Here is a 22,362-nt window from a genome sequence, read left to right on the forward strand (position 1 = left end):
CCCAATCTCCAGTTTCCGGTTCTTCCGTCGGTGACCTATTCCAAGCTCCTTCCACCGGATCCCACTTTTGCTTCTTGACTTAGCCCATTTCCGTTGCTTGCCACCCAAGGACCCCAAACGGATTCAAGTGTAGCAGGTATACATTTTACAATCACGCAAAGACGGGGAGTACCAAGATGTCCCATTCTGTATTCTTCTCTATCTGATTCTAACTTTCAACTTGACCCTCCATGCACACCCATCCTTACTTACGTGACATGCTTCCTCCAAGTACTCTAGGACACATAAATTAAAAAATGTATGCAGGAAAAGGTCAATGTGCCTCTTCTCTCCACACCCCACCCCCAACACACACACACACCATGAGGAGTAATGCTACGGACAGTTTATACGTACCCTCCCATACATGTCTCTTTAAGGCTGGGTGTGTGTCCCGTAATACTAACTGAACGCCTACGATGTGCCAGAAACCATATCAGGACTTTTCAACTACTGATTTACCTGCTCCCATCATCTCATTTAATTCTCACAGGACCCCCGTGAGCAAAGCATTAACACCCCATTTTACAAATGAGAAAACCCAGGCGGAAGGACTTCCAGGTAGACCAGTGCCCTCACTGATTCTAAGGGGCATGCAGAGCTGTCAGCACCCCTAACTAAATGACCCTCTCGGTGGGAAAACATGGCAAGGTCAAGGACGCTCTTTTAGCCCGTTGGCTTGGTTTTGCCCTGGGTGAGCAAGGGTACCATGTGGGGGCAGAGAACCAAGAGAAAGCTTTTTGCTTTATACTATTGCTTCTTTGCCAGTTCTGGGTTGTTCTAGGATTTCCCTCCCTACCTCAAAGAAGTCACTTAGAAAATAACCCAGTGATTGGGGATTACCCCCACTTTCACTCTTGACGCCCTTTGGTTAAAGCCCCTATTTATCCTCTAGTTATTTAACCAACAGAAAGAGACAAGCAAAGAAAAAGATTTCAAAGCAATCTGTCTCTTTTCCCTCAACCCCTCTGATTGTTCCTTCCTTCCTCCTTTCTGTCACACAGGCCAGCAGGAGAAATGGAAAGCATCGCTTAAGGGGAGAAGAGCTTTTAAATATTCTAGCTCTTTAGGAATCATCTCTGGGTTCTTCTTTCTGCCCTCCTTCCTGGAGTTTTAGTAGACATTGTAACATACATGTAACATGAACAGGTAACCACGTGGAAAACCAGGATAGAGACAGAGTCTGCAGATGTGAACAGAACCGAGCAAAGACAGACTGCCATGGGAAAGCTCTGATGTGGAAGTCAGGTAAAGTGTGCTCAAGTTCCAGGTTTGCCAGGAACTAGTTGTTCACGTTGTGTTCATCCCACAACCCTCTGTAGTTCAACTTTCTCTTCCATCAAAGAATAGTCACCCACGCCTGTTCCCTACTCCTCCCTCGCAGGCTGTCGTAAAAATCCACCAGTCTGGCATGGGAGAGCGCTCAGCAAAGCGACAAGGAGCCATATAAATATATCACCATCATTAATCCTCAGCCTTTCTCCTGCTCCTCCTTGGGCCCATATTGTACCTAAAATGCAGCCGCTCTTTAAACTCAGGCAGGCAAGAAATGGCCTCTGAGGTGCTTGCTTCCTTCTTCCCTCAGTCAAAATGAATAGGAACCAGAGATATTCAAGGGCATGTTTCGGTGTCTGGTGTTTCTGGTCTGCGGCAGTCTCAGAGTTGGCTCCTGGGAGAGGAGAAATTACAGTGGGCAATTCTCACGTGCGGCGCCCAGGTGATGCTGGTCCTGAGACAGCAATGGTACAGTCCGCGGGACCATTATGAGAGCCAGCTTCTCTTCTAGCCATTCTTGGCAGGCCGGGATTGGAATTCGTCAACTGTCACTCAGCAGAAGTCTCCTGAGCCAAGGGTTACTTGTTACAATGCTCCGGTTTTCTCGTCAGTGAAATGGGAGAATCACAACTCCAGGACAGGGGTGGGTCTTAAAGCTTAAGTGCACAGAAAGGGCTCAGCACCCTTCCTTATGCGTAGGAAGTACCCTGGAGAGGTTATGTCCACCAGAATCCCTTTCCCAGTTTGATCGCGAGAGGAAACCTTGACAGTCTGGAACCTGAGGTCCTGAGAAAACCTGAACGGTGAGAGTGGCCCTGGGTTACATGAAACTTGGGGCAAATCTGCCCGTTTCTCCACAAAGACCCAGGAAAAGAGGCAGGAGGAGAAGGACAACTTGATGTGACACCTTCTACCCCCAGTTTGGGGAGCCCTGCAGATCTTCAGCAAAGTCACTAAAACTCATATGTTTGGTCCAAGTGCATTTGATGGACAAAAGGTGATTAGGACACTGAACTCCGCAGCCATGTCCACGTGCACCGGGGCCAAGGCCACAAATAGGGAAGCAGGAAGCAGACGCAGAAGGACAAGCTTGAGAACCAAAGCTCCAGGGACCCTCAGAAATAAAGGGAGAGTTTCTGCACCCTCCCAAACCACAGAAAGGACACCGGATAGAGATGAACTGAATGTTGGAAAAGAAGGGAAGGTTCAAGCAACAAAAGGGTCACACCACGGCCATCATCCTCATCATCTCGATCACTGCCACCACCACCGGACGTTATCATTCATCTGCTTATGGGATGCAGGGAACTGATTAGGCAATACCAGCTGGGGCCCAGGAAGCTGGCACGTTCCTAACCAGGGCTGCGCTGCTGAAGCAACCCCATGTCCTTGTTGAAACGTGAAGCTATGTCTCCGTTCTCTGGTCCCCACCAGCCACCAGCGAGCATCTGTCAGTCACCTCTTCTGGCCCTTTTTCAGTGCCTCAGCAATGACTTTTCCCCTTTTCCTAGGGCTGCAAGTCCCTCGCTCTCCTGCCCAGGCTGCTCCCCATTCCGACGACATGCCTGTCTGCAATGCAGCAAGCCCCCCATTATGAATGACTCACCTGCTGGCCATCATTTCAATGGAAATGAATTTTAAAAAGCGGTGAAGGAATATATTTTCATTTGGAGTTAAAGCATCCATTTTTTATTGGAGTTTGAGGCTGGTCTCAAAGAGATGGCAGAGGAATGGCTCTGAGGCTAATAGAGCTAATGATTATGATGGAGATCCCAGGAGCGGGTGAGACCTCACTGGCGGCCACCTCCATCCGGGCTTCGCTGCCTGAGCTACGTTTTTCTTCCTTTTTTTTTTTTTTTTTCTTTCCCCACAGCCCCTTCCATTAACACCCCCCGCCTCTGATGGAACCATTATGATAACATCGCCCCTCTCGGAAGCCTCAATTGGTCTTGACACATTATCAGCCTAAGAGCTCAGCCGCTGCGCACGAAGCCCTATTTATAATAACCTTTGGCAGAAGCCACCAAAATAAAACCTGGTGCTTATGGGCCACCTTTCATCTGAGGAAATCAGAAAGCTTTACAAGCTTAATTAAGCTTCAGCCTCTGTCTGACGGAAGAGATATGCTGGGGCCCAAGGAAGCAGAGCCCGAGCCGCATGGCTAATCGTGCGCTAGGTAAGGCTCTGGGTGGTGAGGAACAAAGAAATCCACGAAGCCAGCCAGCCACACCTCCTTCCGTGGGAAGTGTTTGTTGAGTGAATGTGTTCAGACGGGGCGGGGGATGGGGGGAAAGCCATAGGTGAGTGAGGAAGGGGACCATGGGGCATCTCTGACCTGGGGGTTCTCAGTCAAGGGAGGGGGCCAGCGAATTGTGTCTTGTATCAAAAGCGGATTAAGCTAATCCCACATACTCAAGTGCTTTTAAGGATGAGGAAATTGAGCTGCAGAAAGATAAGGTAATCTGTCCATGGGCTTGTGGCTGCAGAGCTCCCCTGGGGATTCCCTTCTCCCCCAAAGCCTGACCTGCAAACCTCCCCCACCTCGTTGGCCCTTCACCTCTGCGTCCTTGGGGCAGCCTTCCTGGCTTTCCCCGGGGAATTCACCGCTCCATCCTCTGTGCTCTCGCGTAGTTCATATTTCCGTAATAGCTGGTGACCGCCTCCCCTTTTCAGATGAATGAACAGGCCCAGAGAGGTTAAGTGACTTCCCGAAGACAGAGCAGTTAGTCAGTACCAGCCTTGGCCGGGCTGCACGGCACATATCCCTCAAGGCGTCACCATGCCGCCGGCCCAGGAGCACCCCTGTGATGGGAGACATCTGTGTATGTGTTTGCCCCGCTCTGGTGTATAAGCTTCTCTGTGAGAGGGGTAGCTTTTAGGAATCTTTTGGCTGCAGAAGAAACCCCCAGCTCAGAGTACGTTCAACCACGTGGCAAGTGAGAGTTGACTACTTTGAGGGCTTGGTGCCATTACCAAGGACCATGCTCCTTCCATCTTTCTGCTCTGCCATTGTCCACGTGTCCGCGTAGATCCCCTCACACCCCCCTATGCAGTGACCATCCCAAGCCCAAGCCCTCGAACCTGGATCTGAACCATGAAGCAAAGGGGCCATATCTTGTCTGTGTCTTCTGGCCAGAGTTTGGATATCTTTTCCAGAAACCTCCCTGGGGACTCCAGGTCTCACTGGCCAGAATGGTTTTGTAAGTCTATGCCTAAGCCTAGCACGGGCAAAGGAACTAAAGGCCCCATGACTGCCTTAGCCTGATCCGGGTCCAGCCTCGCTTCCAGCACAAGGCAGAGGAGGCAGGACGAAGAACTGGCACAAAGAAGGAAGGGAAGAGGAGGCTGAAGGGAAGATAACTGACCAAAACTCCCGACGTGGCATTAAGGACATGAGCAAAGCCAATGACCCGCTTACTGTCTAGTTCTTGGCCTTCCGCATATGAACAAAAAATGGCAGTTGAGTTAGATTACCAGCAGAGAAAGAAAACTTTCATCCCTAAATGCCCAGCCCAGAATTTTTACCACCACACCCTGTAACTCGAGTGCGACGCTATGGGACTGAGATGTGTGTCGGCATCAGCCTTCAAATTCACTAAATTAATTCACCAATGCTCTGACCTTTAGATTCTTGCTTCTAACACCAGTGGCTACAGGAACCTTTTCCAAAAGCAGGTCAGAAAGAGAGCTACGTGGAATAAAGAGGTTCATAAAAATGTTGGTCTCACCGTAAATTACACGTGTCTGTCAACCCTTTCTTTCCAGAAACACAGAGAAACACAGTGTGGTCTTAAAAGTGGGACTCATTCAGGCTAGCAGATGAGTTGCAAAGGCTATCACACTTCCTGGTCTCCTTCTAGCTATCCAGTAGGATTTACCTGAAACAAGGTGTGTAGGTACCCGCCTTTGACAGCCAGGAACGTAAGGATGGGCTCATTTAAGCATTCCTTGAACTCGTGATCTAACAGAGACATACCAAGGAAAACGATCTTCAAGCAGGAAAATAATGTACCTGAGGGGGACAAAGAGTGGAGAGGAGAGAGACCCAAATAATAAAACTTTGGACCAGAGACGTTAAAAAAGCTACCTGGGGTCACAGAGCGAGTCATTTCACGCATAGAATTACACAAATACTGTAAGTGTGACCTCTTTGTCCTTCAAGCACTGCCAATAAGGGGACTAATTACACCCTCAAATAAGCTACAAGATTTGTTACTATTAATTAGTATCAATCGTTAGGTGTTACATAAATGTAACTAACAGTATTAGTAACACCAATAAGATTATTATAATGGCATTTTCCAAATGAGTATACCGAGGCACAGAGAGGCTGTGTGACTTACTCAAGGTTATACACCTGGGACGTTTTAAACCCAGACAATTTGGTATGAGGGTCTGTTCTCTTAACCGTTTCCTTAGCAGCAACCCCAGAGAACATTTCAAAGCAAAATTTAATCTGAATTGAGTCTACTTTGATTAAATGCAATAATTTTTTATATCTGACATTCTCCCAGTATTTTTTTTTCTTGCAAAGGGTTTGTCCTCCATCATTCTGGAATCTCAGCCCTGTTGTTTACATGCTGTATGACTTGGGGCCAGTCGCTGACTAAGCTTCGGTGTTCCCATCTGTAAAGTGGGGACATTCCTATTTGTTGAAAACGTGTGTGTGCCAGATGAAGCAGATAAGGCCCTGTGCTAAGCCCATCCTAAGCTCTCGGTTGGTGTTTGCCATCAGCATCGTAGTGATTATAAATGCCTCACTAGCCCTTCCTAACAATCATGTTAGGTAGGCAGGATTTATTAGCCTCGTTTCTCAGATGTGGTAAACCTAAACTCATAGAAGGGAAACAACCGGCCAGAAAGGAAACAGCCAGAACACGGACAAGCCAGACTTCGGAAACGTTCCAACTCCGAGCCTCCTACCCAGCTCCCAACCCTCAACGTCACCCCCACACTCTTTCCCAGGAGGCACTGTTAAATGAGCCAAACCATTCTTCCAACAGGACTACGGAAAAATTTGAAGCAATTAGAAGTCAAGGCACAGGGAAAAGCTCTGAGGAATATGAAGAAAGTTTTCAAGGTGAAAATAGGTTTCTAGGTAGGGACAGATGAGCAGCACCTTCCCTCCTTGCAAAGCAACTGCCAGAGGCACCGAAGGGCCAGTAGTTGGTTGCACATGAACAGTGCTATCCCAAGGAGCCCCAGCGGCTTGGCCATGAGTGGGGGAGGGGAGTGTCCCCAGGCTGGGAGGTTAAGGCAGATGGGAGCATTGTCATCTTATAAGAAAAAGAGAGAAGTGTGTTTAAAATGGCATTCCACTTGGGGTTTGCTTTCTGGTTTTGGTTTGGTTTTAGTCCTTTGGTGCCTTTCTTGATTTCTATGCACTTGCTCACGATCCTATTAGTGCATCCATTGTGGTACACAGTGCCTGGGATCTGCAGGCAAAGAGCTCTGATAAGGTCAGTCATTTTCCAAGAGATAAGATCTTAGCCGACTTCTATAAGACTCAGTTTCTTCATCAACACCAGGAACATGATGGAAAGATTCTGGGATTTGGAGATCTGGGTGGGAGGCCAGCCCTCCTAGAATGAAAGTCACACGCTTCCTCTTCCTACCTTATGGGGCAACTTCACCGATATTTTTTCCTTTTAAAATGAAAGTTCTTTTAAAGATTTTTATTTATTTGCCCGAGAGAGAGAAAGCACAAGTGAGGGGCAGCAGGCAGAGGGAGAAGCAGGCTCCCCACTGAGCAAGGAGCCCAATGTGGGTCTCAATCCCAAGACTCTGGGATCATGATCCAAGCTGAAGGCAGACACTTAACTGACCAAGCCACCCAGGCGTCCCTAAAATGAAAGTTCTTATTTTGTATCTTTTAGTAGTAAGATGGTTCTTTTAAATCAATACATGCCACTTGCAGAAAATCTCGTTAGCATTCCAATGATTTATTCAGCAAACTGTTATTGAACACCCACTAAGTGCCAGGCACTGTGCCAGGCAGGGCTGAAAAAACAGACAGGAGGGACTCCTCCGACAATGACAATGAACCATCCCTTGTAGTTCTTTACAGCTTTTGTTGACAGCTAAAGAGACAGAGACACCAACTACTCTGGATTCCCCCACAGCACCTAGGACAGGCCACGGGCTGTGGAAGCTACATCATCTGCTCAGAATCTAGCTGAAATAATAAATCATCCTCTTAAACACATGTACAAATTTCTCTAATTAGACAATATTCTATTATGCCCACAAGGTGGCGATCTTGCTTACAGTTTACCCAAGTTAAAGCACTGCATTCAAAAAAAGATTCTCAGAAGTTAACCCAAAAGATAAAAAAATCAAATTCAATTTATTGAGCACCTATTTAGTGTAATATACTATGTTAAATGATAAGAGAAATAAAAGGTTAAGAAATAGTAGCCCCTGTCCTCTAGGTTAACATAGAGGGTGAGGAGCTTATACAGAGCAGGAACAGTATCTTTTAATGAATTACTGTGTTTTGATGCCTACATATGGGAGCCATAGTGACCACAGCATCAGATAAGATCTATAAAAGGCATGATATAGCTGTGCGGTGTGGAACAGATTCAACAAGACTCCACACTTCAGCCAATGTGGAAACACTTGAGGGTATATGGGGTCACCACTAGAAGGCTCCAGATGTGGTCTTTTGATGCCTCCATTCAGCCACAAACATTAGGGTGTCTGCCCTATAGCTCTAAACATTCACTCTTTGGAGAATAAAATATAATCAGTGCCAGCTGATGAGCTAATAAAGTTGGAAACCCCCATGTGCACCTGATGGGGGATAAAGAGAAAAGAAACACATGTAAGAAAGCAGACTTCTAACTCCTGCTTCCAGGAGGTGGAGTCCATCTCCGCCCCCAATCTTGCGTCTTACCTGGCAGTCTTGGTTTGGATCGGGGACACAGTCCTGCAGAGAGGGAAGGGGGGAAGCCAATTCTTATCCAAGAGCCTTCTTGGTGGCTTTGAACGGAGAGGTGGCTGGAAGACAGTGTGGTTTGTTCTGTCATTGTTTTTGTTTTTTTCTCCTCCACCCTCCCTACCTCCTCCCACCCCCACCCATTTATTTTTCCCTGAAACCATTAAACCAGCAAGTCAAATGTAACATCGGGACTTCCCCCCCCCCCCCCGCCTTTGAATTGAAAATCACGTTTGGAGAATAAAGTGACTAGCTAAATGACAGTGAATTTTTTTTAAAAATGAAAATGCTGGCAACTTGATAAAAAATAATGAGCTTTCCTGATGGAGGGAAAATCAGGTGGCGTGTTGCCAGAAGGTCCGAGTTTGAATTTTATTTAGTTTGTGCACTTGCTAAGTCCAGCGTATTGAGCAAGCCTTTTCCGCCTCAGTTTCTTCCTGGGCAAAAATTATGTCATTTCTTTGGAGAGAGAGTCGCCGACACCCCTCCCTCCTGCACTAGGTCGGATCCCGGGTTACAATGTTCTCATAGCAACCTGAACCTCTCCCTGGAACGTAAGCTCCAGGAGCACGGGGAGAGTCTGCGGGTTTTATCGCCCAGAGACCACGCTTCGTTGAATGGATGAACGAATGGCTGGGAGCTGGTCTAGGTGTTCTATTACTTGCACAGCGAGGTTTAATTCCCCGTGGAGTCCCTCGGGAAAGACGCAGCGACCAACCTCAGAGCGCACACGCCCCCAGTGACCCGCGGTGGCAGGCGCGCTCGAAAAGGGGGTGTCGGTCCAAAGTTGTCGGCTACAGACGTTTCCCCCAACCGGGCTGGAGTCACATTCCCTGTGGCTCGGAGAGCTTCCCGCGGATTTACATAAGGCAGGGTGAATCACACCGTCAAGCGAGGAGGCGAAGGGACCCGCCCCAACCCTCGCCAGGCGGCGCCCAGAGCGCGGCCGGGGTCACTCCGAACTTCGCAGGAGGCCAGGCGCTGCCCCGGCTCGGGGAACCCCGCGACCACTCCGACCCCCGCCGAGGGCAGAGGCGCGTCCCCACCCCCTCCGCGCGCCACTCCAGCTCGGCGCCGCCCCCTCCGACGCCCCCGCGCGGGCGCCGCCAGCCCCGAAGTCCCCGACCGAAGTGGGGCCGCCTCTCCCGCTCGGAAGGAGCCATCGCCGCTTTAAGGCGAAGAGGAGGGGAAGGGGGCGGGAGAGTGGGGGGCGGGGAGCGGCGGCCGCGGAGGGGGAGGGGGATCCCCCTCGCTCCCACGTGGTCCGGGCGCCTGTGAATCGCGCCCGCCCGAGGGTCTCACAGCGAAATACAAAAGCAGCTGGGAAGCGGCGGCGAGGCGAGTTCCCAGCGCGGGGCAGAGCGCCGGGCAGAGCCCCGCGGCCGCGATGGGGCTGAGGCGCCCGGAGCCCCGGAGCCAGCACGCTGCGGGGTCCGGCTCGCCGCCGGGACCCGGGCGCCCAGGCTCGGCTTGAAGCGGCGGAGGTGCCCGGCACGGCCGGGGGAGCATGGGCAGGAGGATGCGGGACGCTGCCGCCGCCGCCGCGGGTCTCTGGCTGCTGGCGCTGGGCTCGCTGCTGGCGCTGTGGGGCGGGCTCCTGCCGCCGCGCGCTCAGCCGCCCGAAGACCGACTCCCCCGGCGCCCGGCCCGGAGCGGCGGACCGGGACCGGCGCCTCGCTTTCCCCTGCCCCCGCCCCTGGCGCGGGACGCCCGCGGCGGCTCCCTGAAAACTTTCCGGGCGCTGCTCACCTTGGCGGCCGGCGCAGACGGCCCGCCCCGGCGGCCCCCGGGCGAGCGCGGGCGGCACGTGCCACCCGGGCGGCCCGGGCCAGAGGGGCGCGCCGCGGTGCACGGGGGCGTCTTCTGGAGCCGCGGCCTGGAGGAGCAGGTGCCCCGCGGCTTCTCCGAGTCGCAGGCGTTGGCTTGGCTGGAGGCGGTGCGCGGCGCCCGGGTGGTGGCCCTGGAGCGCGGCGGCTGCGGGCGCAGCTCCAACCGGCTGGCCCGCTTCTCCGACGGCACCCGCGCCTGCGTGCGCTACGGCATCAACCCGGAGCAGATCCAGGGCGAGGCCCTGTCCTACTACCTAGCGCGCCTGCTGGGCCTCCAGCGCCACGTGCCGCCCCTGGCACTGGCCCGGGTGGAGGCTCGCAGCGCTCAGTGGGCGCAGGTGCAGGAGGAGCTTCGCGCCGCGCACTGGACCGAGGGCAGCGTGGTGAGCCTGACGCGCTGGCTGCCCAACCTCACGGATGTGGTGGTGCCCGCGCCCTGGCGCTCCGAGGACGGCCGGCTGCGGCCCCTGCGCGCCGGGGGGGGCGAGCTAGCCAACCGCAGCCAGGCGGAGCTGGTGGACCTGGTACAGTGGACCGACTTGATCCTTTTCGACTATCTGACGGCCAACTTCGACCGGCTCGTCAGCAACCTCTTCAGCCTGCAGTGGGACCCGCGCGTCATGCAGCGCGCCACCAGCAACCTGCACCGCGGCCCCGGCGGGGCGCTGGTCTTTCTGGACAACGAGGCGGGCTTGGTGCACGGCTACCGGGTGGCGGGCATGTGGGACAAGTATAACGAGCCGCTGCTGCAGTCGGTGTGCGTGTTCCGCGAGCGGACAGCGCGGCGCGTCCTGGAGCTGCACCGCGGCCAGGACGCGGCGGCCCGGCTGCTGCGCCTCTACCGGCACCACGAGCCTCGCTTCCCGGAGCTGGCCGCGCTCGCCGACCCCCATGCTCAGCTGCTGCAGCGCCGCCTCGACTTCCTCGCCAAGCACATTTTGCACTGTAAAGCCAAGTACGGCCGCCGACCCGGGACTTAGCGTCCCCCGGAGAAAAGAGGGAGATCCCCCTGCCTGGGGAATGGATGATGGGGGAAGGGCCGTCGCCTGGGCCACCGCCTGGGACCGGCCAACGCCCAGCCAGTGGCCTGAGCGCCATGGAGGCTAAAACTTCACGGCTTCGCCCACCTGCCCCTTTCTCTCGGTCTCCTGCTGTTTACTTTCGAAGTTCCGGGAGGACGAACTCACCGGGGCGAGAAGCTTAACAGCCCCTCCGCCCCGCCTATAAAAGGATTCTGCCCTGGGCCAGCACGGAGTTTGGATCCGAAGAAACTGGAGGCTGGAGTTTGGCCCCCGGGTGGCCATCTCCGTGGGAGATGCATCCCGTTTCCCGGCCCCCTCATACCCTTTCCGAAAAAGGAAAACTTCTATTTGAGCCGTTGAGCTAATTGTGCATTTCCTATCAAACGCAGCGCTGGTGGCCCGGGAGCAGGGCTGTGACATTGGCTGGTGGAGCCCCCTTCCTGTGTTCTGCCTTTGTTCCAGCACCGTGATGGTGAGATCACTGTTAGGAGCTGGGGGAAGGCTCCCGCTAGGACAAAGAGTGCAGGACCTTCAGAACCGGGGGGGCCCTACAAACCCTGACAATTTGTCAGCCTTGCTCCTTACCACATGTCTTTTTGCCCTAAAGGCTACAAATACAGGACAGGCAGTATGCACTGAATCAAGTAATGAATTTCTTCCTCCTCCCCTCTCCCCTCCCACCAAAATTTTGACAGTGATGATGTCCACCAGAAGAAAATGAGTTTCATGCACTTTACTTTGTTTTTATTTTAGTTTTTTATTAAGAAAAACTTTTTTATTTTACAAAATTTGCCTTCTGTGTATATATGTGCATAAAGTGTGTTGTAAATATACTAAACAAACTTATATTTCAATAAAAGGGAATTTAAAATTTAGAATTTAATTTCTGTGGTTTTAACTGTGGGAGATTTCTGATGCCCTACCTGCTTTTAAAATGAGCTTTGGGGTTTCTCCCTTGTGGATGTGCTTTTTAAAACAAAGGATGCATATCCCAGTTGTGATTACCGGAACTCACAGAACTGAACAAAGACAAGAGCAGTTTCTCTGTCCTGTTCACTCAAATGAACCCCTAGTGCAGGGAATTTCAGAGTTCAGTAGAGAATGTGGGGGAGGGAGAGGGAAGGAAAGTATTCTATTTCCGGGCAAATAAAACTGTGATATAAAAGGATTTCACTGTAATATATTTCTATATTAATCATTTGGCAAATATGATAGAACCAGATGTGCAGACTAAAATATGACAAATGCCCCCTTTTTAAACCTAACTGCAAAGGGCACGTGTTGCACATTTTTTTCAGCATGGTAATTACCATGCATCACGATATGTACATAATAAGCTGAGCACATATTGCAAACAGGTAGAGAAAGTCATAAATTAATTGTTCTCTTTATCTCCTGGCATTAAAAAAAAAAAAAATCTCCTGGCATAAATTCCATTGCATCCAGGAGATCATAATCTCCAACATCTGGACTCCTGCAGCCCTCTTAAGAGACTGTGTTGGGTTTTTCCCCTGGCGTGAATTGCATGATCCCCTCAGAACAGTCACGGTGAGACCAAGAAAGTGAGCAGTACTTTGTATGGGACCCTTGAATCCTCACAGTGTGGGGACTGCAAACTTAGAAAATACTTTTGGATTGTCTTAAAGCTCCTGTTCGAACCATGGGGGAAGAGGAGAAGGGCTTGGTTTGTGTTTTACAACCCACTGGTGTTTTATCTTGACGCTTTATTTGATATCTGGGTCCAAGGGCTCTTGCCTATTATCTTATTTTTATTTAATGACTTCTAACTCAACTTTTGGTTACTATAACCGTTATTTATTTGATGTGCATTTGAAGCCTAGGGTTTTATAGACTCCTGAAGATAACTGAATCTCTGTGGGTTCCCCTTCCCAAAATCCCCTGTAATTTTTCACATTACAATATAGCCTGTATGATTTCAGCATTTAATACCATTCCTACGCTTTCAGTGCCTGATGCTAAGCCAAATCTTATTTCAACTGAAAAAAAAAAAAAATGTCCATAAACTTTGTGGGATAAGCCGAATTTTTTCATTAGCACAGCCACAGAATGTATTGATAGGGGCAGTATCTTTTTTTTCAAGGCATAATTCATGTGAGACCTTTGATAATTACACCTTTCAAAAAGAAAAGTTTTCCATTTCTGATGATTAATAACTATATGAGAATTGCTGCCTGAGTCACCCCAAGCTGCTCCCAGAAAAGGATAAATATTTAGCAACCTGCATTTTTGCCCAGCATGTTCATCAAGGAAAACAATGAGCAAGAATAAGTTTCACAGACTGCACAGGAAATACATGCCGACTCCTGAGTAGAATCAACACTGGTACGTTCTGGGCCAGCAACATTCCCTACATTCCTCTTAAACTTCAGTTCCAAGCCCAGACTTGGCCATTAACCCAAAGCAAGAAACTAAGCATAATTTAAATGGCTCTTCTCGGATTCTTTAGTGAACCATAGCTGCCTGTTCGAGAAATAAGTTTAATTACATGGTGGAGTTGGTAAGGGAACCAAGACTTAATTACAGAGAATAGGCTTTAACTGTTGCTATTCCTCTTGGAGACTCAGTAGGCTATGGCATGGAAAGATCAATTAAAGATTTGCCATGTCAGTGAATACTGCTAGGGCTAAATCATTTTTCAGATGAAAAAAAAAAAATCCACCCAAAACTTTCAGGCTGCTGCATGATGTGAAGAGTAATGGATTCTGCAGGCAAACTATATTCTGAATTCTGTCCCTTTCCTATTTACTCTCAGCGAATCATTTAACCTAGTTCCCTCATCTATGAAATGGAAATTCGATCAGAGTATTGTGGGATTTAATGTTAACGTATAAACCATAAGGGGAATGTAATGGGTCCTTCAAAAAAAAAAAAAACCCACTTCCTCTTCATCTTTCAAAAACCTCTTGCCCTTCTTACACTCAGTAAACCTCAACTAATTTTCATCATCAAAGCCAAACCTAGCAGTTTCCAAGGTCAGGTTCAGTGTTTGAAGTGTGGTAATAAATGAATTCAACAAAGTACGGAGGAATGTCTCCCGCCACTATGCAAAGCACTGGATGAGGCCAAGGGCGCAGGGTTGATCTCTACATGGGCCTGAGACTGTGGTTTCTTGCACCCAAGCAGATGCAACTATCCTACAGATACAGGAGGGTAATATTTTTTAAGTAAATGACTTGTTACAGATTCATCACCCCTTCTAGAAAGCATCAAAAAGTGATGATTCTTTGCAAGAAAAATCCTCCCAATTCCTCCAGCCAAGAGAAAGTAGGCAGTTGACCTTTTCTCCCTAGATTTGACTATTGATTAATTCCCTCGGTCAGTGACATCGTTTTACACTATTAAGAGTATTTGGGGTGCCTGGGTGGCTCAGTTGATTGAGCAACTGCCTTCAGCTCAGGTCATGATCCTGGAGTCCCAGGATCGAGTCCTGCATCGGGCTCCCTGCTCAGCAGGGGGTCTGCTTCTCCCTCTGAACTTCCCCCTCTAATGCTTTCTCATTTCCCCTCCTTCCCCCCCAAAAAAGAGTATTCGCCCTCCCATCTTCGTATCAGGAAGAAAAACCCATTACTGTAACACATCTCAACTCTTAACCTTCTGCCTAGGGCTGCAGCTAGGAGAGTCCTCGAAGACCTAAAGGTTGATTACGTGTATTAAATGTAATATTCTCAAAACCATGCCTGGCTCATAGTAAATGCAATGTTAGAGTTTGTTTCTTGGTGAGGGAGATAGTTTTCTCCTCTAAGTCAAAATCAGAGGCATCTGAGTCCCAGGCAGGATCCTCTTTCATAATCCTGCTTTAGCTTTGCAGTCATAGAACACTTTCTGCAGGCTTCTATTTTCGCTCAGGAAGACCAGACAGAGAGCATGAGTCTGGCAGGAATTACCTAAAGCCCACAGTTGTCAGCTGGTTGTCTCCTTTCCGAGAATGTCTTCTATGTGAGCGGTCACAGGCACCCCCTCTTTTTTCACAGGGAGGCTGTGATTCTGTTTCTCATGTGGCTCTTCAACTCCAGGCTGCAGTGAGCTGGGGGAATTTTGCACCTTCTGAGCCATCCAGTATGTGGATCGTCCAAGCCCAGGCGTGGATTATGTGTCCCTTCACACACCTCTCCATCTCACAGACCCACTGATGCCAGATGGTGTAAAGTTGGCAGAATTAGGAGTGAAGGAGAAAGGGGAGTCCGGTCTACTTTTCACTCACATGTCACTTGAGAAAGTCAATTCCCCGCTCTGGTTCCAGGTGTCTTACCTAGGACAGAAAGTGTTGGATTACATCGGTGACTTTCCCATTTTTTTCTGACCAGAACTCACAGCAAGGCACACACTTTACATTGTGAACCAACATGTACACACACAGACACAGACACACACACACACACACACACAGGCATACAACGGAAACAAAAGTTTTCTCACAACAGTATATACAAAATGCTTTTGATATTCAATTCAATATTTTCTAACCCTCCTCTCGCTTTACTTCCCCGTGTTAGCTGTGACCCTCTAAACAGATTTCGTAACTCATGAGTGGGGCATAGACTACCCACTGGAAAACACTGGATTAGATGAGGATGGGTAAGCTCCCTTCCAGCTCGAAGATTCCAGAGAAATTCCATTTATAACCGATTTATCAATGACTACAATTTTTCCCCAAAGGGAATACAGACTTCAATTTTGCATGCTCTTTAAAAACAGAAGACTGAAGCGCTTTCTTTCAAAATAGAATTGGAAGGACTTCACAAAATCTTCCCTAAGTTCTGCTTATAAACACCTTTGAGATTCCTTTAAGGTGGGAAGTAACTTGCAGTCTGTTCCAACCACACATGAGCAAATAGTGCTGTTATAGGGCTTAGGAGGGGGGAAAAAATCTTCGCATCTCTGTGAAGGCCCAAGGACGACTCAAGAGGACAGTTTCTTTTCTGTGTATTCATAAAGATCAGATGTAGGAGTCATAATTTTTTAATGTGACTGTTTTACCAATTTCTCTTTCTATGTCCTGCTGTGGGGGAAAACTACATTAATAAACTATGTCTCGATGCTGCCTAGCCGGAAGATTTTTTCTCTGCGGGACTCCACCAAATATAGCTAACAGAATGCTCATTTTATTTATCTTTTCAACTTTCTTTCCATTTAGGATATGTCTTCTTGACACTTCTGAAATTTTTCTCTTAATAGCACCTTAATGTGTTTGGGAGAATAGAGAACTAATTGTTCATTGAGTAATAACAACAACAAGAAAGAACTCTTTCCCCCTCCCCTTTCTTTGGCGCCATATGGTACCTTTTATGGTTTTCGCAGTTATTTTACACCCTATCCAGAAAAATTAAATAGCTTATGGACCTGGCATTTTTCCAGTGCCAGCTTAGAGCTTTTCCTTTGCTGAGAAATTGTGGGTTAATAATAGAGAAATGTCACTTTTAATTTGATGGTCCTACATCATGCATTATCTCCGCCTGTTTACACCCACCCCTCAATGATGTTTTTAAATGCTCATTAAAGAATGTGTCCCCAGTCTACAAATGACCTGGAGAAGCAAGGCAAGCGGGTTATTACCACAGCTGTGATCTTTTTTTTTTTCTTTTTTATTTAGTTGTGATAAAATATACATAACATAAAGTTTGCCATTTTAACCACTTGTAAGTGTGCAAGTCAGTGATATTCCATTATCGACGTCGTACAGCCAAACTGCAATCTATTTCCAAAACATGTTCATCAGGCCAAAAAAAACTCTGTCATCATTAAGCAATAACTCCTCAATCCTCCTTTCCCAACCTCTGGTAACTTCTCATCTACTTCCTGTATTTATGTAGTTACCTCATCTAGATATTTCATGTGAGTGGAATTGGGCATCATTTGTCTTTCTGTGCCTGGCTTCTTTCACTTACGCAGCCATGATCTTGGTCATGAAGGTAACAGGATAGAATATAAGCAGTACCATTGGGGAACAGGCAAAGCTGGAGTTGAGTCTGATTTCCACCATTTCATAAATAGCCCTAGACTTTCAGACAAACTGATGAACTCCTCATTTTTCCCATCTGGAAAAGCCATGGGAAGACCTGATGTTCTCTAGAATCCCTTTCAACTCTAGAAAAATACCATCTGTTTATGTACAGCAACTCTGTAAATGAGTTCCATCCCTAAATCCCAATTTCTTTTCTATTGACATTGCAATAACTTGTTAAGTGTCTCCTAAAAAGTTCCAAGTCATGGACTAAGGATTTGGCGGTGAGCAAGATAGGTAAGGGGCTTGCCTTCAAGCTGCCTGGAGTCTATTGAGGAAGCTGGAACATAATGGAGCAGAGACAATATGTGATCAGGGCTGGGACAAAGGAAAGTACTATAGACCTTGTAACACGCCTTTGTAAGCTGCTCTGGAGGGAGGTCAAGGAAGGCTTACAAGCTGGTCTTGGGTTTCTCTTTGAATTTAGGAGAGTCTCGAAGACAAGGAAAGCTACAAAAGAGAGATTTTTACAGTAATTCTGAAGATGTCCTGCTGACAAGATTGCAGGGAGGTTCGATCTCTAAAGCTTATCTTGGAAGGTTGAGGGAGTCCCATGATGGTGGTTTAAGCTTAGGGTTTTGGGGGAGGGGTTGTTTTATTTGTTTGCTTTGTTTTGTTTTGGTGTTTTTACAGCAAAGATGACACCTGTTCTCTGTAATATGACATACGTTTAAGTATTCTTCATCCTGAGATTGGGTTCATGGGCAGGGTTATGCTGTAGGAATTTGTATCATGGGGAAATGACTTCTGTCAATAATAACTCCTTTTTGCTGAACACATACTAACAAAGGAGTCTTTGTGTTGGGCATTTTACAGAGAATTAGCAATGATAAATTTGGATGGAATATTTATTTTACAGATGTGGAAAGTAAGGCTCAAAGAGGTTAAGGTCAAAGAGATGCGGCCACTGCTCAAAAATAGATCTAACACCAAAGAGTAGGTTGTACATTTCAGTTTTTCCCTTTTGTCTTCCTTTCTTTTTCCATTCCCCCTTTTCTTGTAATATTGGCCTTTTGTAATTGGTTTCTTTGAAGATCTTCTCTTTGGCTTTGGTGTCCTCTAATCTCATTATGATGTATTTAGGCACAGATTTATTTTTGTTTTTCTCTCACAGGAACATGATATGTTTCTTAAATCTAATGAGGTGGGTTTTTTTTTTCAGTCTAGCAAGAATTTCAGTCATTATCTCTGCAAGTATTTTCTCTCTTATTCTTTCTATTTTCTCCTTCTAGAAATATTATTGGACATAAATGAGGTCATCTTTTTCTACCCCCCACAGCCCAAGTTCCAGTATATATTTTCCATCTCTTAATCTTTCTACCCTGCCCTCCAGGTAATTTCCTCAGATCTGGCTATGAGTTCACCTATTCTCTCTCCAACGGTGTATAAGCAACAATTTTATCCATCCCTGAAGTTTTGTTTTGTCTTTTTTAATTCAATGACTTTATTTTCATTTCCAAAGGTCCTTTTTAGTTCTTTTTTTTTTTTAAAGATTTTATTTTTAAGCAAACTCTACAATCAATGTGGGGCTCAAACCTACAACCCTGAGATCAAGAGTCACATGCTCCACAGACTGAGCCAGCCAGGTGCCCCATTTTTAGTTCGTTTTTTAAAAAATTAGAGCAATCTTGGGTTCATAGCAAAATTAAGCCAAGATACAGAGATTTCCCATAGTCCCTGTCCCTGACACATTCATAGCATCCTCATTACCACCACTTCCATTTCCCAGCAGACATTTCCTACCAGAGTTTTCATGTGTTAACAAATGCTGGACCTATGTTAATATATCATTATCACCCAAAGTACATGTTTACATAAAGGTTCACTCTTGGTGTTATACATTCCATGGACTTAAACAAATGTATAATGGCAGGTATCCACCATTATAGTAACATACAAATACATAGTTTCACTGCCCTAAAAGTCCTCTGTTTGCTTATTACTTCTCCTTCTTCTTCTTTTTTTTAAAAGATTTTATTTATTTATTTGACAGAGAGAGATCACTTTCTTCTTCTCCTTCCCCTTCTCCTTCTTCTATTGCTTCTTCTATCCTCTCTAACCCCATTTTATTGTCTCCATAATTTTGCCTTTTCCAGAATATCATATAGTTGGAATCATACATATGTGATCTTTTCAGATTGAATCCTTCTACTTAATAAAATGCAATTAACATTCTTCCACGTCTTTCTATGGCTCTATAGCTCATTTTTTTTAAAGAGTCTTTTTATTTATTTGACAGAGAGATAGAGAGAGAGAGGGCACAAGTAGGCAGAGCAGCAGGCAAAGGGAGATGGAGAAGCAGGCTCTCCCCTGAGCAGGAAACCCAATGCCGGGCTCGATCCCAGGAACCTGAAATCATGACCTGAGCCAAAGGCAGACATTTAACCAACTGAGCCATCCAGGCACCCCAGCTCATTTGTTTTTAGTGCTGAGTAATATTCCATTCTCTGGATGTTCTCCAGCCTATTAATCCATTCACCCACTCAAGAAGGTCTTGGTTGCTTCCAAGTTTTTGGCAATCTTAAATAAAGCTGCTATGAACACCCATGTGGAGGTTTTTGTGTGGACACAAGTCCTTTTTTTTTTTTTTTTAAAGATTTTTATTTATTTATTTGAGAGAGAGTAAGAAACAGAACAGGAGCAGGGAGGAGGGGTAGAGAAAGAAGCAGACTCTCCACTGAGCATGGATCCCCCCCTGGGGATCCCAGGACCCCAAGATCATGGCCCCAGCTGAAGGCAGACACCCAACCAACTGAACCACCCAGGGACCCTGGACACAAGCTTTTATCTCCTTTGGATAAACACCAAGGAATGCAATTACTAAGTCACACGATAAGATCCTGTTTACTTTTATTAAAAAAAACTGCCAACCTGTCTACCAAAGTGGTAAGTGGTATCCAGTTCTTTTTTAAACCTCCCCACTTTTAAAATTCTTTCTTCTTTTCTCATGTTTTTAAGATGTAGTAAATCCTTGAGTGTATTCAATCATTCAAAAGTGTAGCTCTGATTACTCGAGCATCTGGGGTTCTGGGGTGGTCTGTTCCTGCTATCTGTGTGTCTCTTGACTTTTGAACAGATAGGCCATGTAAAATTTAAACTTAACCTTAAATTTTAGAGAAATAACTTTTTAGTATAAGTATGTTGCATGTAATATTTGAGATATTCTTGTGGAGAAAATTATTTTTTGTTTCTCTAAAATTCAGTTACCTGGGGGTCTTGTTCTGTTTTATTTCCTAAATCTGACAACCTGATTCACAGAAGCTTTGTATTTTGTAATTTTGGAGGGTGAGCTCATGCTCATCCAGGCTTTTACCTGGGGTCTCCCATTTTGTTTGGATTGAACATACGTCCTTCCTAAGACATTTCATTTCCTTGGGTCAGGCAACCCTCGATAAAAGGCAAAACTAGCTCACCTTTCTATTAATTATTTTGCCTCAAAGTTGAGGTCCTGGATGACAGGGTGAATTTAAATACCAAACACATATGACAATAGGAGGAGTCTTCACAGAGACTTTTATTCTCCCCAACCAGAGTTCAGAGTTCAGGCTAAGACAAGCAATCTTTTCTCATATTGTCCTTTGCTGGAAAGATAGATTTTCTTTCTTTTTTTTTTTTTTTTTTTTTTTTTTGAGGGTCTTAGCTTTATGCAGGGTGTTGGAAAGATCCAAATTTCCCACCCCCAGCTGGAGCACATTAAACCCAGATCACCTGACTACAAAGATCACACACACACACACAATCATGACAGCCCCAGTTTCAGTTCACACCTATCATTCTGATTTTGATTCTTTCTTTGTTTTGGACCCCTGGGGATTTTCCCTACATTTTTATGAGCTCAGCAATGCATTTAAAAAGATGTTTGTTATATTTTATAAAACATTTATAAGAGTTTTATAGAGGGAAGATTTTTAGGTCATGTAGTTCAACATTATTGTTGGAAACAAAGCCCACCTGTGCTCTTTCTAGATCCTGCTATCAAATGCTGCTTGCGATAAGCTAACCCTTACTTGAGGAGTAAATGCCCTATTTGGTTATTGAGAAAGATTTCCCCACAGTGGAGACATTTACTTTAATAGAATTTGACCTGAAATAATCCATGAAACAAGTGACCCAGGAGTCAATAACAAATTCGGTTCTGTTTGCCACGGGCAAGTGTGAGATATAAGCCAGGAAAAATGATTAAAAAGGAAGACGAAAGGCAAGGATTGGGAACAAGAAGACAGGGGGATGGGGAGGATTGTTAAAAAGAATCCCATGTTGTAGAATGACCAGGGGGCAGACTTTGCCTCTGGAACACCCTGCCCTCCAATTGACCTTCAATCAGCATCAGAGCAGGAAAAGCAATGCCACATTGAGGCAAAGGAGCTAGGGCCTCAGCCGGTTACATTCAGGATTAAAGGAAGGTCAAGCAACTTCAGGGAAAATGACTTTCCATCTGTAGTCAGCTGTCTGCCTCCACCATAGCTCCCAACCAGGCCAAGTCCAGCCCTTACCACTTGACCTCTGGCTGCTTGACCCTGAAGACCAAGCTCTGCCGTCACCGTGGCCGTCACACGTGCATCTTGACCTTGTCCTTCCAGGGGCAGCTCGTACAGTTTCATCATTTAGTGAGACCATCTCCAGGGACACATTAGCAACATCAAAATGCTAATGAAGAAGAGGTTGAGCATCTCTGACTTCTCAAGGCATCAAGCTAATAAAAGATGTCCTCCAAAAAGTTGCTGAATGGCTCTGTTTTCCTCCCTGTGTTTGGAGTTGAGACCTATCTAAGGTTTCCCTTTAATCTATATTCATGACCCAACTCCACAGAAAGTGTGTACCCTTTCTGATGCTATGATCCTAGGTGCATGACTCATACTGTACGAATTATCGTAATGTCTTTAAAACTTAGCAACTCAGAAGTCAGAGCTCCACGTGAAATCCTTGTTGGGTTATTTTCAAATGATTACTCATGGCTCGAGGATGTGCTCTGTATCTGTCAGTACCCTTATGTTGGTTATCAGACTAATGAAATACTTCCGGGTCCGTTGACAAATGCCTACAGACCTGAATCTCCAGAGAGCCTCTCCCACTTTCCCAAACACCCCAGCCCTTCTCCTGAACAATGCCCTACACCCATGATCCAGCCACTAACAGGTGAACACCAAGAGCAGCAGGAAGTCTCTTGGACCAGTGTCCCAGGACTAAGGCCAACAGAAAGTTCTGATTGCTTCTTACACAATTTGAATAACACCC

General features: G+C 46.8%; 2 protein-coding genes across 4 annotated transcripts in view; one reads left to right on the plus strand and one right to left on the minus strand.

Moving 5' to 3' along the window:
- The window catches only part of PAMR1 (peptidase domain containing associated with muscle regeneration 1), a 151,618-nt gene extending 141,536 nt beyond the window's left edge, over positions 1-10,082 (minus strand). Inside the window, exons 1-2 of one of the 3 annotated variants that reach the window (XM_082748954.1) lie at positions 10,004-10,082; positions 8,213-8,316 (exon numbers count right to left, since the gene is read on the minus strand). The gene's annotated coding sequence lies outside the window, so the exon portion shown is untranslated. Of the gene's footprint in view, positions 1-5,192; positions 5,322-8,212; positions 8,318-10,003 lie in introns of those variants that run through there. The other 2 variants (XM_082748952.1, XM_082748953.1) reach the window with 2 other exon arrangements.
- Positions 9,151-11,980, plus strand: FJX1 (four-jointed box kinase 1). Its single transcript, XM_082748961.1, has one exon. The coding sequence runs from the start codon at positions 9,762-9,764 to the stop codon at positions 11,061-11,063; it is 1,302 nt and encodes a 433-aa protein (XP_082605087.1). The 5' UTR covers positions 9,151-9,761; the 3' UTR covers positions 11,064-11,980.
- The last annotated feature ends 10,382 nt before the right edge of the window (positions 11,981-22,362 follow it).

The sequence above is a fragment of the Mustela nivalis genome, assembly GCF_964662115.1.
Source record: "Mustela nivalis genome assembly, chromosome: 9".
In the NCBI taxonomy this organism is placed as follows: Eukaryota; Metazoa; Chordata; class Mammalia; order Carnivora; family Mustelidae; genus Mustela; species Mustela nivalis.